Source organism: Helicoverpa zea, chromosome 18, assembly GCF_022581195.2.
Source record: "Helicoverpa zea isolate HzStark_Cry1AcR chromosome 18, ilHelZeax1.1, whole genome shotgun sequence".
In the NCBI taxonomy this organism is placed as follows: domain Eukaryota; kingdom Metazoa; phylum Arthropoda; class Insecta; order Lepidoptera; family Noctuidae; genus Helicoverpa; species Helicoverpa zea.
This window is the reverse complement of record NC_061469.1, coordinates 2,513,702-2,530,424: the sequence shown is the minus strand read 5'-3', so window position 1 is coordinate 2,530,424 and position 16,723 is coordinate 2,513,702. Positions and strand designations below refer to the sequence as shown.

General features: G+C 35.4%; 1 protein-coding gene across 2 annotated transcripts; it reads left to right on the top strand.

Moving 5' to 3' along the window:
- The first annotated feature begins 362 nt into the window (after nucleotides 1–362).
- LOC124638693 (eukaryotic translation initiation factor 5A) lies at nucleotides 363–9,704 on the top strand. 2 transcript variants are annotated; one of them, XM_047175716.1, is made up of 4 exons: nucleotides 363–480; nucleotides 3,019–3,265; nucleotides 5,071–5,272; nucleotides 8,831–9,704. In XM_047175716.1, the coding sequence occupies exons 2-4, from the start codon at nucleotides 3,057–3,059 to the stop codon at nucleotides 8,900–8,902; spliced, it is 483 nt and encodes a 160-aa protein (XP_047031672.1). In that variant the 5' UTR covers nucleotides 363–480; nucleotides 3,019–3,056; the 3' UTR covers nucleotides 8,903–9,704. The 2 variants fall into 2 exon arrangements, with proteins under 2 accessions (XP_047031672.1, XP_047031673.1); XM_047175717.1 differs by having other exon boundaries at nucleotides 403–546.
- The last annotated feature ends 7,019 nt before the right edge of the window (nucleotides 9,705–16,723 follow it).

Below are 16,723 nucleotides of genomic sequence, written 5' to 3'. Positions count from 1 at the left end.
AAAATAAAGCAAAAAATTAAAGACATTGTAAATTGATACAAAATTTTCAATGAACCTTTTTTAGTTGGTTTTCAGCTACCCCCAATTTAATTTTATGAATTAATTAATATTATTCAATGTCATTCATCGCTCAATAAAAATGTTTATCTGTATTTAAAAGCTACAAACAGCGCCACCTGTTGGCGTAAAAAAAAAGATAGTGTATAACGTTTTCAATCTTTTTAATTAAAAACACAAAAATAACTAAAGTGTATGACTAAACTTGTTACTTGTAATTAGAAGAAATATTTTTACATGACATTTAATTACCATTTATTTATTATTGAGTGAAAAACTGTCCAAAATGTTCATAAGTTCATATTTACCGCCAATTAGCGGCGGCGTTTCGGCCATTTTGTGAACCCCGCGACAGGAAGTGAGTGTTGTAGGTGCTACGCAGGCGCAAATTGACCTTTCGGTTGAAGAACCCGTCGGTCACATGTGAGTGTCGATAAATATCTTAGTTTTATCGTGAATCCCTTATTAATAGTTATAATTATTGTTTTCGTAAGTATTTTCTATGGTGAATATAAATTTGTGCATATACGGCGTTACCGCGGTGTGGATCTTGTGTAATTTATGAAATTGTAATGTGCCGCGGCGCCGGCACGTTTGTCAAATTGCTATTTTTTTTCGTTATCTCCGGATTCGCTCTAAAGATCAAGTTCACATTGTATTAAGTTTCTACGTGTTAAATTTGGTGTAACGGTGATAAAACGGTTGGTGGTTTGATTATTTTCATGTGTTGGTCCTGAATAAGACATGGTCAAGATGTCTCTCGTGAACCACATGTTCGCGCACCACACCATCCACTCCGTGTCGTCACCACCATCGTGCGTCAGGCATGATTTCATTCAATACCTTTTGTTTTTACACCATATCCTAATGTTATCGATATATTCGTCACCTTATGGTGGATGTCAAGTACATCCTCCCATAAAGGTTTTTCTTCGCACCGCTGTAGGTGGGGTTAGGTCGTGTCAAAATTTTCAAAAACATACCTATAACAGTCTAGACTCCTTTCACCCTATAGTAAAGTGTGTTGTGTATAGGTTATATTTATAGCTGTGTGCCTATGTATGACTTGACAGATTTTGAGCTAGAATTGCCGTTTTAAAATCCCCTCAAAATAGCGTAAGTCATTTATTTTGTAGTGTATTAGATGATTTCAGATATTTTTGCCTTTGGCAAGTAGTTTGAGTGTGATTTTCAGACATTCAGCATGATAAACTGTTCATCTGTGGTCTATAAAATATCCTGACATGAAAAACTGCCAATTGTCACACAAAAGAAGATAAGTGGATTGCAGACAACAGACTATGTTTCACACAGTGATAGTGTGGTGTGGCAGATATCTCAACCTTTGTTTCTCAAGTGATTATGATAAACACCTCAATTTTACAGACATTATTGACCCAGTTGGCAACACAATCTACAGTAATTTATTATTTTCTTGTTATGGTTTAGAATTTCTTTATTCACACATTAACCCTCCAATAACCTAACCCTTCTATGCTCATGACACATGAAATGACATCGAATATACTTGAATCATTGATGTTCCACGTTTCATGTTCTGATCGAAATATTTTAGCACACAAATGGACTACTTTCATTCTGAATACAAATCACCTTAAATGTCCACATCGTTAAGTCAGTCAGGTTCATGAATCTTTTTGTACTTACTATCTTTCTGCAGGTTTCATACTGAAAAGCTGCCTCGTTTACAAATTGTGTACATAAATTAATTGTAACTGTATATTACAGCTATAAATTGATTCTAACCTAAAGAGGTGACCTATTAACATTTTCATAATATCATGTTTTAAAATACATATTTCAAGAATATTATCTTCAGTGGAATTAATTCTACAAAATGAATATTTATATGTAAATGTGGCATTCATTAACAGACTTCATTTGAGGCTAAGTAACCTCTTTGGTTTCCTTGATATGTTTATTTGCCTTATAAATTGAAGATTTCATTACATTTAAATAATTGTCTATTCCTTGTTTGTGATTTATGGTTTTAATGTCATTATGAAAATTGCTGCATCATACATTTTTGAATAATACTTTGAGCATGTTATCAGCAAACTAAATCAGAATTGAGTTCATAACGGATTGCCTTTCACCAATATGACCACAATTATTTTTAATGTTTAGAAAGATGGCTGATCTTTTATTGCTTACTGTCACATTTTTACACTTTTTGGTAGTCATATTTTAAATTACATCCTGAGCCCATAGAGTCGCGAACACGGTAACATACTGTGTTCGTGCTGAGGGTACTCAGACATTGTACTCTAGGCCCGACTATGCGTCTCATTTCACAACTGTGCTCTGGGATCACCGTCCAGGGCCACAAATTATTTCAACTATAATTAGTAATTAATGTAATAACATATTAGGTCATATTGATGATATTTTTAGGCATACCATGTATCAAGTGCTGAAAAACTGATAATCAGCTGTTTACTATACTATAAAGTTTACAGAATTTATTATCCCATCAATCTAATTTATCGCTGTCACGGCAGGAAAGCAGCCTTATTTCAAAGTATTAAGGTTTTCACTTTTCACATGTTGGAGAGTTCATTGACTACAGGTCAACAACCTGTGTGCTAATTTTTTCGTCAGCAGCATGATTCATGTTTGAGATATAATGCCAAGGTTCCAATGGTTAGCATGCCTCTTATATTAGCTAACTGTCAATGGTACAGAGTAGGTAGCTGTCAAGTTCAGTGTCTCTATTAATTTAAAGGTTACAGTTAGTTTAAGAGTGATTGAATCCTGATTTTAGTGTTGTTTTAGCAAGTGATCGGTTCACAGTTCGTTTTCTGCGTTGATTGTGACGTTTTAAAGGTGATGGTGATAAAACACGTTTTGAAATTCTTCTAGCTGTACTTATATTTTAAAATTGACACGTAACTTATAGTGGAAGTATTTAATACAACTGTCGTGTTTGCATTTTACCAGATCACTCCTGACCGTATCTAAAACTCGGCACACACACAATGGCTGACATCGAGGATACACACTTCGAGACCGGGGATTCCGGGGCCTCCGCCACCTTCCCCATGCAATGCTCCGCCCTGCGCAAGAACGGTTTCGTCATGCTCAAGGGTCGCCCCTGCAAAATCGTCGAGATGTCCACTTCTAAAACCGGCAAGCACGGCCACGCTAAAGTTCACTTGGTTGGAATCGATATTTTTAACGGCAAGAAGTGAGTATACCTATCAATCTTTATATAAACTTATTTTTCTTGGTATATTATTAACCTTAATACTTGTAAACCATCGAGATTTTAACGATAAATTGTACAGCACCTTATTTTAAGCATTAATTGATGCAATCAATGTAATTAACCAGTCTCGATTGTTATCAAGACATTGGGGCGCCTAAGTGGCGATCATACAATTTTCTTCTAACATGGAGTACAGTATGATATGTCCCAAAACTGAACATCTAGCTGTGTTCGCATATACTACATTTTAACTAAAAAACGTTTATTCTAAGTTTGATATGAATAGTCTTAATCTCGTTTTTATCACTTGACCAGTAACAACTATTCAAGTCTTATCAGTTAACATTGTAAAGTTCCGGTAAAAACCGCCAACCGAGCCCATAGAGTCGCGAACTCTGTAACATACCGTGTTCGTGCTGAGGGTACTCGGACAGTGTACTCCAGGCCCGACTATGCGTCTCATTTCACAACTGTGCTCTGGGATCACCGTCCAGGGCCACAAATGTACTTCTTGATTAAGTCGCATGTAAAAGCTAATCAAGGAATTAGTTGGTTATCCTATCTAGTGGTCATCTATATAAGAATTAGCCAATAGCTAAGAAACATTCAATTTCGTTCGCAACACACTTTTTCAGCTGACTTCTAAAGTTATCTCTTGTTAGCACCAAATAGTTTTGTACATAAATGAAAATCACTTGTTTTTCCCCATTTACGCCCAGAAGATATTATCTGTTTCCACTCTACAAAAGCGCGGCAAAAGAACATGTGGTTACCTTGCCACATGAGCACTCGAGACCACGTGTGCCAATGCCAAGAGCATGGCTAAACTGTTTAGAAAACAGTGATAAAGCTGCCAACAATAAGTTTTGACGATATTGTCACCTATACACACGTCAGAGGGGAAATTACGTCATTGAACTGAAATATAGTTTCTGTAGGTGGATTAAAATGGCTTTAAAATGTTTTCGCCGAAATACATCATTCACAATAGTAAAATTAGATTTCCTAAAAATGGGATGGAGGAAAGTCCCAATAAAAGTTTGTGAAACTCTATAATCAGGTGTTTCGTAAACTAACTTAAATGTTTCGCAACTCGGTCCGTTTCAGTTCCCAAGTCCTTCAATTTTCTTGTGACAACACAAGTAAATGTCACTGTAAATATACATACAAGAAAAAGAAATTTTCTGTGTTATTTACACAAAGCCTCCTGATATTTTATGCTATAAATATCTAATGCTAGCTCGGTATCCAAGTTATTGTTTCATTGGACGTATTTTCTCGCAGACTATTTTAGTCCGTCACTATTGATTTCTTTATTTCTTTAGCAATCTTGTAGATGTGTCATATTTGTACAACCAAATCTGTTGACCTTACACTTGATAATACTTATAAATAGATGACATTACAGATTAATTGTTTCAATGTGAGCGAAATCGTACCGAATTTCTTTGTTACCATGTCTTGGCTGATAAAGCCAGACTAAAGTAAATCTCTTCAAAATTAATATGTTATGAAACATGTATCTACATGAATTGTGTCATGTGTCAAGCTGAATCATTGTTTTCCTAAGGATTCAGAGATTCTTTAGAAAAATCTTAGATCATACTTAGCTAAACACTTCAGTACACATTATAAGATGATGTTCTTTGTCTTTATATTGTAGGTTTATAACATAACTCTGATCACTATGCATAATAAAACTGTCAAAAAATCTGTGTCCAACAATCCAACTCTAAAATGTTGACATGAACAATTTTTAACGATAAACCCATTTCTCCTCCCAGATACGAAGATATCTGCCCTTCCACCCACAACATGGACGTGCCCCACGTGAAGCGCGAAGACTACCAGCTGACCGATATCTCTGACGACGGCTACCTGACCCTCATGGCTGACAACGGTGACTTACGTGAGGACCTGAAGATCCCAGACGGTGACCTCGGCACCCAGTTGCGTTCCGACTTCGATAGCGGCAAAGAGCTGTTGGTGAGTATCTGGTTATCAACTTTCTAGTCATCTGATGAAGTTGTAATTGGTCTAACATTGACAGATTACGATGTGACTTTCATCCTAGTTAAGTCGGCTGCTATCTAAATCAGTCATGAGAGTTATCCTAACTTCTCAAGAAAAACTAGCCATATCCAATATTTATGAAATAGGATTATCGAAGTTCGTAATTATTATATTATAAGACAGACGTGGCGATTTTAGTGAGCTCAGTTTCTTCATACTAGCAAAATTTAAGTACATAGTTCAAGCTTAAAAAATATTAGGCGCATTCACGTAGGTAACAATGTATTTTAGGCGCGTCAGGTGAGAATTACAAATATTGTATCTTGTCACGAAAATTTCTCATAACTTTTTACGTTTTAAATTATTATGAGGTTTCACAGTGACCCTCGAAAGCTAACTATGAATTGATATTAAGTTCAAGCGCTGTTGCTTAGGAAAAATCGCAATTTCCTCGGTCCCCAAGCTTCTTGTAACCTTTTTTCTTTGCCTCTGAAGTGGCTCGATATCTGATACTTGACCTTTTGTACTCTTTGTGTCTTTCCTTTTTCAGTTTGATCCAATTAGGTTCAATGCTAACGGAAAGCCGTCCTGCATGTAGAATTTTGTATGACCCTCGGTAATGTAACAAAGAATATAATAAAATTTTCGGACAGTACAATCTGAACACGTGGACGTTTAAAAACAATTAATGCGCCACGTAATTTACCTTGTTACGTAACTATGTAATACATTTAAAATCGTGCCCTCATAGATAGCCTACAAGCATGCCTTTGATGGGCAGTTTCGCATTTTATTTGACATTTTACTACGATGATTACGACGCTTAAGCACGACAATTTGCAGAATTATTGGTACAAGACTTATATTTCGTAAATCTTTAACCGGATTTAGTTTCACTCTGTCAACTAGATAAGAGAAATCGTGATTGTTTACCTAAAATAATTCGATAATTTACACACCTTGCTGGCTACTTAGATAGGTACTACATTGATTTTCTTCTCTCTAGAGATAATCCAAAATCTGCCAAACACTTGTCTTCTAAGGAACGGTTCTGTGTTATTGACTCCAAACGCAACACGTGGCTCACGCTGATTGTAAAATAAATATGTGTATATCGGTCTTGTGAGATCACAACACGACTAAGTAGCGAATAATCTTTATTAAGTATGCACTTATATACACCTTTGTTGTGTTTATACAAAATAAATATACGTAATCTACAATGGATCTACTGCAACATTGAAAAAGCATATTTGCTTAAAATTTAGACCATATTAATAAGCGTTAGATAAATACCATTTTGTCCGAAAGTCCCATGTTTATGCGCCAGTCTCTTGAATTGAAATAAATAAGATAAAGAACAATGTCAGGTTTCGGCCCACCCAATCAACTTTTAAAACTGAATTCTCACGTACACAAAGTTCTTTACTACAACAATTCACATATAAAATACTAACTTCTTATAAAATAGTTAATTGTTATCTAGAACTTTCCAAAAAAAAATATCATGTTAATAAGTAATTATTTTGTTTATCGAGTTCAGGTTTTCGTTTGAATAATTTGGTTTTGAGAAGTTCAATGCAAAAGTGGAAAACATAGAAAAGCTTCTAACATTAAACTACACAAAAACTGTAAGAATTTTCACTGTACATGAAATATTTTTATTGAGCCTAAGTTACTATTAAGCCTAAGTTACTATTGAGCCTAAGTTATTATTAAGTTTTATTTGTATTTTTTTTTTATAACAATATGTTCTTTTTTTTTCTTTATCTTTTTTTATGTTAATGTAATTGGTGTGTAAACCGTTTTAACATCTATACTTATAATAAATCTGTAGAGAGGTCAATTCTGTACATTAAACATATTTCCAAAATATCTATCAGGGGGTGATTAGTGATCGATACTGATGCCAAAAATGCAATCAGTAAAATTTTTGTCTGTCTGTCTGTCTGTATGTTCGTTATGGAAACAAAAACTACTCGACGGATTTTAATGAAACTTGGCACAAATATTCTTCACACTCCTGGGCAGGTCATAGGATACTTTTCATCACGCTGCGATCAATAGGAGCAGAGCAGTGATGGGAAATGTTGGGAAAACGGGAGAAGTTACTCCATTTTTTAAGCTTCCGTCGCGTGTGCAGCCTTAGTGGTTAAAGCTAAGTAATAATAGGCTGGGTCAATCTATGCGTGATTTAGATAATTGGATATGCTGGTGATTATTATTTCTTCCTCTCTTTGCACAAAGTCCGAATCTAACGCGGACGAAGTCGCTGGCAGAAGCTAGTAATAAATAAAATAAAAATACTATGGACGTCTGACATTGTTCTTTCTTGTTTATTATAGTTTCGAGTATAGAGTCTCTGACATGTTCCTATAACTTGTTGGTGCTAGATCCACTCGTACATAATATCTCTGCCCCATACCTGGGCTAGTATTTATTGCCAGCCATATGGACAGTTGGGTTTTGAGTACAAATATTTCTATTAGTAGGATCATAATTAGAAGAATATTGAGACAACCTATCCGGTTTGAAGTTGTCATGTTTTTGATCTTAGGAAATTCCTTCCTATTGGTGTGGATTCATCATATTGCATCGGTGCAAATATCATATGTTTAAAAATAACTTATGAATACTGGAAGTAGCATAAACTGATGGCATATCACTTCTATTGTGATATTTTAACCTCTCAACTTGAGCACGTGTAGTCAACGTGGCTTGGAGACTAGCCAGCTTAGTTCCTATACGTTAAAAATACAATGTTATATTATTTTACTCCAGAATTCCCATTATGATTGTTTTGATATCGTGATATGAATTATAATTATTACAAAACGTCTTAAGTACTAGGTACTCATAACTTCGCAAGAAAATTGAGCTTCAAGTACATTGGAATTTTATGAAAATATACGTTCTTTGACAGTATAATTTGCTAGCTTCAAGAGTTCTCAAGACCTAGCTATTACCTCTAACTACATTTACGTTACATAGGTCTTCGGCGGAAATCGATCAACCCGCTCAATTATTCAGAACATTTTGAATACTAAGCGCTTATGTCAGGGCTAATGTCAGTTTCACTTTATCGTAAACAATCGATAAGAATTTCCTACCTCAATTGATAAGATTTACAATTCTATATTTACAGGAAAGATAGCATACAGTAAATATTTAAACTGTTACGTGTTTTTTTTTTGTTAGGTTTTATCTCGTTTTAATCGTATATTTTCGTAATTCTTATAATAAATTATGTTAGTTTTTCCTGCCAACTAATGTTTTCCTGTTAAATATATCTGCAGGAATTCGTCTCGAGGCGAAATTCGTGTAATACCTATTATGTAAACTTGTAAAAGAACCTGTCTTTTCGAAAGCTGGTAGAGAGTTGTAGTGTCACAATATTACTATGGAAATACATGTTTTTATCTGAATGACATCGCCACATAAAACTGACTGAAAATAATTAAGTTCCTGATACTGTTTTTGTCTCTTGTTTTTTGTCAACTGTGTCTTACTATTTTTATTGTGTTGTTTCAGTGCACTGTGCTGAAGTCTTGCGGTGAGGAGTGTGTAATCGCAGTCAAGGCAAACACAGCTCTCGACAAATAAACCAACTCAGCATTTATAGGGATATACATACATATAATTTTTTTACAATCAACAGCTCTTACATAAATGTAAAACATAATACTATGTATAATTTAACATAAAATATTATGGTTTGACGTGGTGCTGGCTCGTCGCCGTCCACTCCGTACCATTGGGCACCTCATGATGATATGGCACAGCGTGCAGTCCGTATCGGTGATGCGGTCCCATTGTTGTAAGGATAACATTCTAGTAAAATGTGTCAGTTTCTTATCGTGCGGAGCTCGCTGTACTGAAAGCTCGTCGCCTTACCGCCTTGTCACTAACTTGTGGGACCACAAGGCTTCGGCCTCTGAGGTTTGATTACAGCGAGTCATTGGCCGCCTAGCTTTGCATGTGAAGACGGTTATTGCACACGGACATGAAAATGTAATAAAGTAACCGTGCGTGGGACGATGATGCATTAATTTATTTATACTTAAGTGTAATATTGTGCCCTCGGGTGGAGTGGAGCGGCGGCGGGCGGCCGCGTGCGACCGGCCGGAACTTCACGTTTGTTTTTGTTTTGTTTGTTCTCTTTTCGCTTACAACGTCTACTAAACGTTAAAGTTACGTTGCGCTCCGCAAACCGCCAAAGGTTTGTCGATGGACATCGGTGTGATGAAAATTCCCGTGGTGGATTAAAAGTTTTATAACGGTATATAACCCGAAAAAGAGATGGACGCAAACTTGAAGTTATTACCATATTTTAATGCTAAATTAATGATACATATAAAAAATCGAGAAAATGCGCAAAAAAATAGAAATAAATAAAATTCTTGAATGTGGTGTGTGATTGATTAGTCCTCTACAGGCACGCGTCGGCGACGGGTGCCCCTTATGTGTAACACTTGCCATCTGTTCAAATCCCCCACACAGGCGCGAGACATTGTGTGTGCATTCCATGGCGTGCAGTGTTCCTCTCTTCGTAAACCGTGACGTGCTAAATCAATGAAGACTGACTTGAGAATGTCTCCTGATTATCAATACCTTCAGGCAAGACTGACGATGCATTTTGTAGAAGAAATAGTTGATTTTATAATGTAAATTGTGCTCACCCGGCCTTTCCTTGCTCTCTTTGTTTGCTCATTTGAACACATGAAATGTTACACATTATCGAGTGGCTTACGATTGCCTAAATTCCAAGTTTTAATGTAGTGATTCGCGACGGCCACTCTCTAGCAAGTGTTGCCTTCAAGGGCTAGATAGGATACCATTCATTTGTATGTTAGTGGACTTATCAATATTCTTTCAACATCAGATTGTCAAAGACGATATGATATACGAAAATTTATGTAAGAATGTAAGGTAAGGCCCTATAGGAGAGATATTTTTTTATGCATTCAAAATTCGTACATCGCAGGTTGTAGACTAAAATTTTAGGCTGTTTTTATGTTCACTGTACATTTTTTTTTTTCGAAATTGCATAATCGTTATTGTTGGTAAAGTTTTATACTAAGCAGCTTGTAATCAGGTTTTTATTTTAAGACATCGGGAGGTGTAAAATAAAATACTTTAGTAAAAAGGTAACTTTTCTTTCTGTAAAGATAAGCTGTTGGATCCCAGTGGAAACTTGAATCGATGTATTCCTTCCTTGTTGGACATGTCTTGTAATATCCGAAGCTTAGAATAGCGGATTAAATGTGAATTTATTCATAGCAGTTTAGAATTAATTAATTGGTGCACCTATAAGTTATTATTAGGAATTGAGCACATGGTCTGTTGCTTACATTAGAGCAGTACTCAGTAGAATCTGTGAAGCGAGCTATGACACTGGACCCGGCCATTGTTTCCTGAGCTTTAGTTTACTGCAGTGTCAAACATTGCGCTGTACGAGACGGTCTGCTAGGTCGCTATCATAAGACCTTGTGAAGAAGAGATGGTTTTAAATTGTAATTATCCAATAATCTGCGGATTTTAATTTAGGAAACTTAAAATTATTTTTTATATCGGGGCGATGACGGTATTTAGTGCTAAAGTTCTGTATATACGTAAGATTGGATAGATCGATGGATAATGGACACTAGTTAACATTTCAATAAGTTCAATAACCCACTCTTGATGCAGTTTTTTACATGTTTGTCATGTTGTACGGACAAGCAGTACCGAATTAGTAGCAACGGCCAATAAATAAATGTAAAGCAGTAATAAGTACCTATTTAACAGTCTGTCGAATTAAATCTGTACAAAATGAAATACCGTGAGTTGTGATTCATAGCACCCTTTATGTAGATTTTATTTAGTTATTTTATTTTACACCCTAATTATTTTAAAATATACAAGCTGTTGATTTGCATCCGTGCCATATTCAAGGAGATAATTATGCTAATGATTCTCGACCCAAATCAATAAAAAAATTGGTACGTAATTTTTTTTCTTTAATTTTTTTTCTGAATTCCATAAATGTCATCTAGCCTTATTTAAACTTGGCGCGTATGTTACTGGCGTTAAAATCGTGCTGCACCCTCACACAAACGCAAACACAAAGCATACGCAACGATCACCCATAAATTTCATTCATAAAATTAGATTACTTCGGAAATACCACGACATTACAATGACAAAAAAAGCAGTGCATATTAGTTATTTCCCATCTACTGTAATTCCAATCGATTATTTACGTATTGTATGTCCTCCTCCTGAACTATGGCACAAATGCAAATCAACACCTTGTATATGTTCGGACGCTGCGATAGCCAAATGCATATAATGGCCATTTGAATTAATTTAAATTAATTAGAATTAAACCCGACAGCAACGAGGTTCAATTTACGAATTGCATCGAGTTGCAGTTGGGTCTTAGGAGGTTAGGTACTGTTCGCAGTAAATAGCTTCAAGATTTGTACCAAACAAACATCCATGGCAATGAAGGCTCGTAAAAATAATGCACGACGAGAGCACTACTCATTCTCACCTATTTCGAAGACGTCATTAGGTACACTACCATAGCTTGTCGACCACATCGTTTCAGTATAAAATATATACCTTCCACCTTATAAAACGTGGTTTTAAGAACCCGCTTTAGTCCACTGATTTTGTTCGGGACGGTGGTTTGAAGGTGGTACAAAAGCTGGTACTTTTTTTAAAACCACGTTTTGTATGATAAGAAGGTGGATAGGTTTCTATTTCTTCAGCAAATAAGCGTTCATGGTATAATAAGACACGTTCTATTTACCGCCATGGCACTTTCTTGAGTTGCCCTAGTCTTTGCGTCTTTTCCTTACCTATGGGATGCATCGAGTTGCAGTTGGGTCTAGGAGGTTACCTATGGGATATATAAGTAAAGCTAAGTGAAAATTATCAGCGCATCAGCGGTCGTAAGTATGGCATAGGAACAGGCAAGTATCACTACATAGTATAAAACTTTTTCTGTCCCTATGTTCCTTTGTACGCTTAAATTTTTAAAACTACGCAACCGATTTTCATGCGGTTTTTTTTTAATAGATAGAGTGATTTAAGAGGAAGGTTTATATGACAAATAACATACATTTAATAGTAGGGAAATACTGTTATCCCGTGCGAAGCCGGAGCGGGTCACTAGTCTTTTATAATCGATACTGGAGGAAACACCTACGCCAGTAGCGGCGTAAGGGGGGGGGGGGCGGACCGCCCCGGGTACCACATCTTGGGGGGTGCCATCTTGGTCGACACATATCTGCACGACCAGGATGGCGCGGGCAGAAGGGACAAGTCACTAAAGGTGACATTCTTATCTGCGAAGCCTAGGTTCACTACCTACCATTTCATCATCATCATTCGCAGTCCACTGCTGGACATAGGCCTCTCCAAGTGCACGCCACTGAACATTATGGTACCTTCTAAAATATGTAGTACTAGCTTTTGCCCGCAACTTCGTTCGCGTGGAAGTGACTACCAGCAGATTTTTGATTTGACCAATAGATGGCGCTATATGTCCGGAATAATTTTATTTTTATTTTTTTTTGTAATAAAAACTATCCTATGTCCTTTCTCAAGTTTCAAACTATGTCTGTACCAAATTTCACACAAATCGGTTCAGTAGTTTAGGCGTGAAGAAAAGACAGACGGACAGAGTTACTTTCGCATTTATAATATTAGTTTGGATAGTGTTACAAATTTAGTACAGACATGTACAAAAGTAAATAAAAACTAAGTACATGATTTTTTAAGATTTTTTACTGACCGGTAAAATAATCATTTCAATTGAACTTTTTATTTTATGTACAAAATTTGATAAGAATCCGCTTAACCATTTCAAAGATCTAGCAAAACCGAAAACGTTACCCCAGCAAAATCTCGAATAACTTCGCAACCGAAGAAAGAACAAATACAAAATATGGCACAACATTTACAACTAATTTTATAGGTAATATTTATTTAAATATTCCCATCAGAAAGAAAAAGGTCTGGCTGGGGTAACGTTACTCCAGCTCCAGTTTTTGTGAAATAATTAAAAAACTATACGCGCAACAAATTTAAAAATGTGCGCAACAATTACAGAAGCCGCACAACTAATTATCTATAAGATTAAAATGACCATTTTCGACAACATCTGGCCAGGGTAACGCACACCACCGTGCCTGAGGACGTCCTACACTACGTTTACCTACCATTTACTGTTTCATTTTATTTATATTAATTTGAGTTAAACAAAACTACGACAGTGCATGCGCGAGACATCGAGGCTGTCACCCCTCTTATATTTTTGCTTTATCTGATTACTTAACTTAATTCCTCAAAGATAGAAAAAAAATTCGCTCGCTGCTCTTTCTTGATTGCTATTTTGTTCTGCCCTAAAAATTTTTGACTCCTCATCTAACAAAAATTTAAAGCAAAGAAGTAGCAAAAACAACTGACGCTCGCTTCAGTCACGGTTTCTTTTTATTTGTGCTTAATTCAGAGTTACATTAGAGCCCTGATAAATAATTCACTTTACAGTGGCTATTTTTAAGTTGTTTAGGCGCTATTTGTTAGCGGAGGTGGAGGACTTTTGTGTCCCACATCTCAAACAATTTTGAGCTCGCTGCGCTCGCAGCTGCTTCATTTTCCGGTGTTTTTTTTTTCAAACTTGTTTGAGTACTTTTGTGTTCCAAAACTCAAAAATTTCGCGCTCGCGGCTTCTTCACTGTATAAGCTTTTTTCAAACATATATGGGTACTTTTGTGTTCCAAAACTCGAAAATTTCGCGCTCGCTGCGCTCGCGCCTTACTCTTTACAGTACTCTTCTCTAATTTCTTTACATATGTTTTTGCGTCCCAAAAATCAAAAATTTCGCGCTCGCTGCGCTCGCGCCTTACTCTTTACATTACTCTTCTCTAATTTCTTTACATATCTTTTTGCGTCCCAAAAATCAAAAATTTCGCGCTCGCGGCTTGTTCACTGTACAGTGCTTTTTTCAAAAAATTTTGGGTAGGTACTTTTGTGTTCCATAACTCAAAAATTTCGCGCTCGCTATGCTCGCGGATTAGATTGTGTGCGTTCGCGCAGCGGAATGTTGTTGAATTTAAAGATTTTAATTATGCAGATAACACTGGTCAACAGCATTTTTGGTGCAAGGGTGAAATATATCATTTCTTATAGATAATTTGATACGTAATCGAAGTCCAGAACATAAAGTTGCACTTGCACGTAGGGATTTAGAGATATACCCCTCCTAAAGTACCAAAAACGCGTTTTTTAACGATATTTGACGATTTTTTTGAAGGACAGCAAAATTGTTTTTTAGTTTCTATCTATAGCATTATATAGTACTACTCTTCCCGATTGAAATTCATTTTTATTTCGAACGCTAAGAGTTTAAATTTTCATGAAATATGTATACAGCTACGATAGTTCGATCTTCCCTATATTTTATTTGGCCTGTTAGTATGAAAAAACTCCACTTTATATTTAAAATGGTATATATTGAGAAAGAAAACTTGCAAAAATATATACTAAAATGGGGTTAATGCGGGGAAAGTAGTACTATATAATGCTTTAGTTAGAAATTACTAGAAAATTCTGCTGTCCCCAAAAAATTACATCAAATATCATAAAAAAAAACGCGTTTTTGGTACTTTGGGAGGGGTATATCTCTAAATCCCTACGTGCAAGTGCAACTTTATGTTCTGGACTTCGATTACGTATCAAATTATCTATAAGAAATGATATATTTCACCTTTGCACCAAAAAAATAATAATAATTTGTTGACCAGTGTAATTAGTGTAAGACGTCCTATAATTGTGTATGGTAAATAAAAATTTGTGTATGCAGCCATTGTGGAGAAATTCACCAAAAACAGATTCCGCTGGGCGAACGTTGGCGAACGTTGTCCTGGCGGAACTTTTTTTAATCCATAGACTTTAGAAGAAAAGAGATGTGTCCGAAAATTAGTGTGTATTTGTGTATAATTGATTATGTATGAATGAAATCAGTGCATGCATAAACTTCGGAGAAATTCAAGTTTCCGCTACGCGATCGTTTGGCCATTAGCTAGTTTTCATATAAAGCGCTTACATAGAGAGCTGTAGATTTTTACATACGTTGTTTTGAATTTGTTTATATTTGTTTAAAAAACAGATTTAGAAAAAGTCGTAGGGTTTAAAAGAGAAAAATATAAACGTAAAATACACTTGTTAGGTCTTAGTTCTTAAAGTATGCAGTTTGGGGTCTAGATTTTCACGTTTACACAAACCTTGTAAGTGTCTCCAACATGTTGCCAAGTATCAATGATGTTCCGTTAGTAATTAAAAAGTTATAGGATATTTTACCATGAATAGATCACTGTTTACAAAGCAGTCGAATATCACGACGTTCTAAAGGAATTGCATGGTAAAATGTATGCCAATAATTAGTTTAATCATTCAACTATTCACTTGCAAAATTTCATGTCATTAAATTCAGTAATTAAAGAAAGACAATTATAATACTGACGGAGCATCGAAAACCTACATAATCCGACCAAGTTCGGATAGCTACAAAAAAGCGGCCGTGCCATATGTCTAAGAAACGTTCTTAACTTGGAAGGTTAGTATATTTATTAATATGGTACAGTTGCGTACACAAGCGTTAGGAAAAAATAAAACAATTGCATTTCTTGAATGAAAAATATTTTTTTAATAATAACGCCACTATCTACGACATTTTAGTTAAAATACGTAACGTTTATTAACGTTATTTTTAATCACGTAGTTAAGTAATTTATGTAAGTAATAATAATAAAAATATTTTTTTACACGGATATTTAAATAGAGAAGTACTTGTTAATTGAAGATTTATTTTTATCGTAGATAGTGGCATTATTATTAAAAAAATATTTTTCAATCAAGAAATACAATTGTTTTATTTTTTCCTAACGCTTGTGTACGCAACTATACCATATTAATAAATACTAACCTACCAAGTTAAGAACGTTGCTTAGACATATGGCGCGGCCGCTTTTTTGTAGCTATCCGAACTTGGTCGGATTATGTAGGGTTTCGATGCTCCGTCAGTATTATAATTGTCTTTCTTTAATTACTGAATTTAATGACATGAAATTTTGCAAGTGAATAGTTGAATGATTAAACTAATTATTGGCATACATTTTACCATGCAATTCCTTTAGAACGTCGTGATATTCGACTGCTTTGTAAACAGTGATCTATTCATGGTAAAATATCCTATAACTTTTTAATTACTAACGGAACATCATTGATACTTGGCAACATGTTGGAGACACTTACAAGGTTTGTGTAAACGTGAAAATCTAGACCCCAAACTGCATACTTTAAGAACTAAGACCTAACAAGTGTATTTTACGTTTATATTTTTCTCTTTTAAACCCTACGACTTTTTCTAAATCT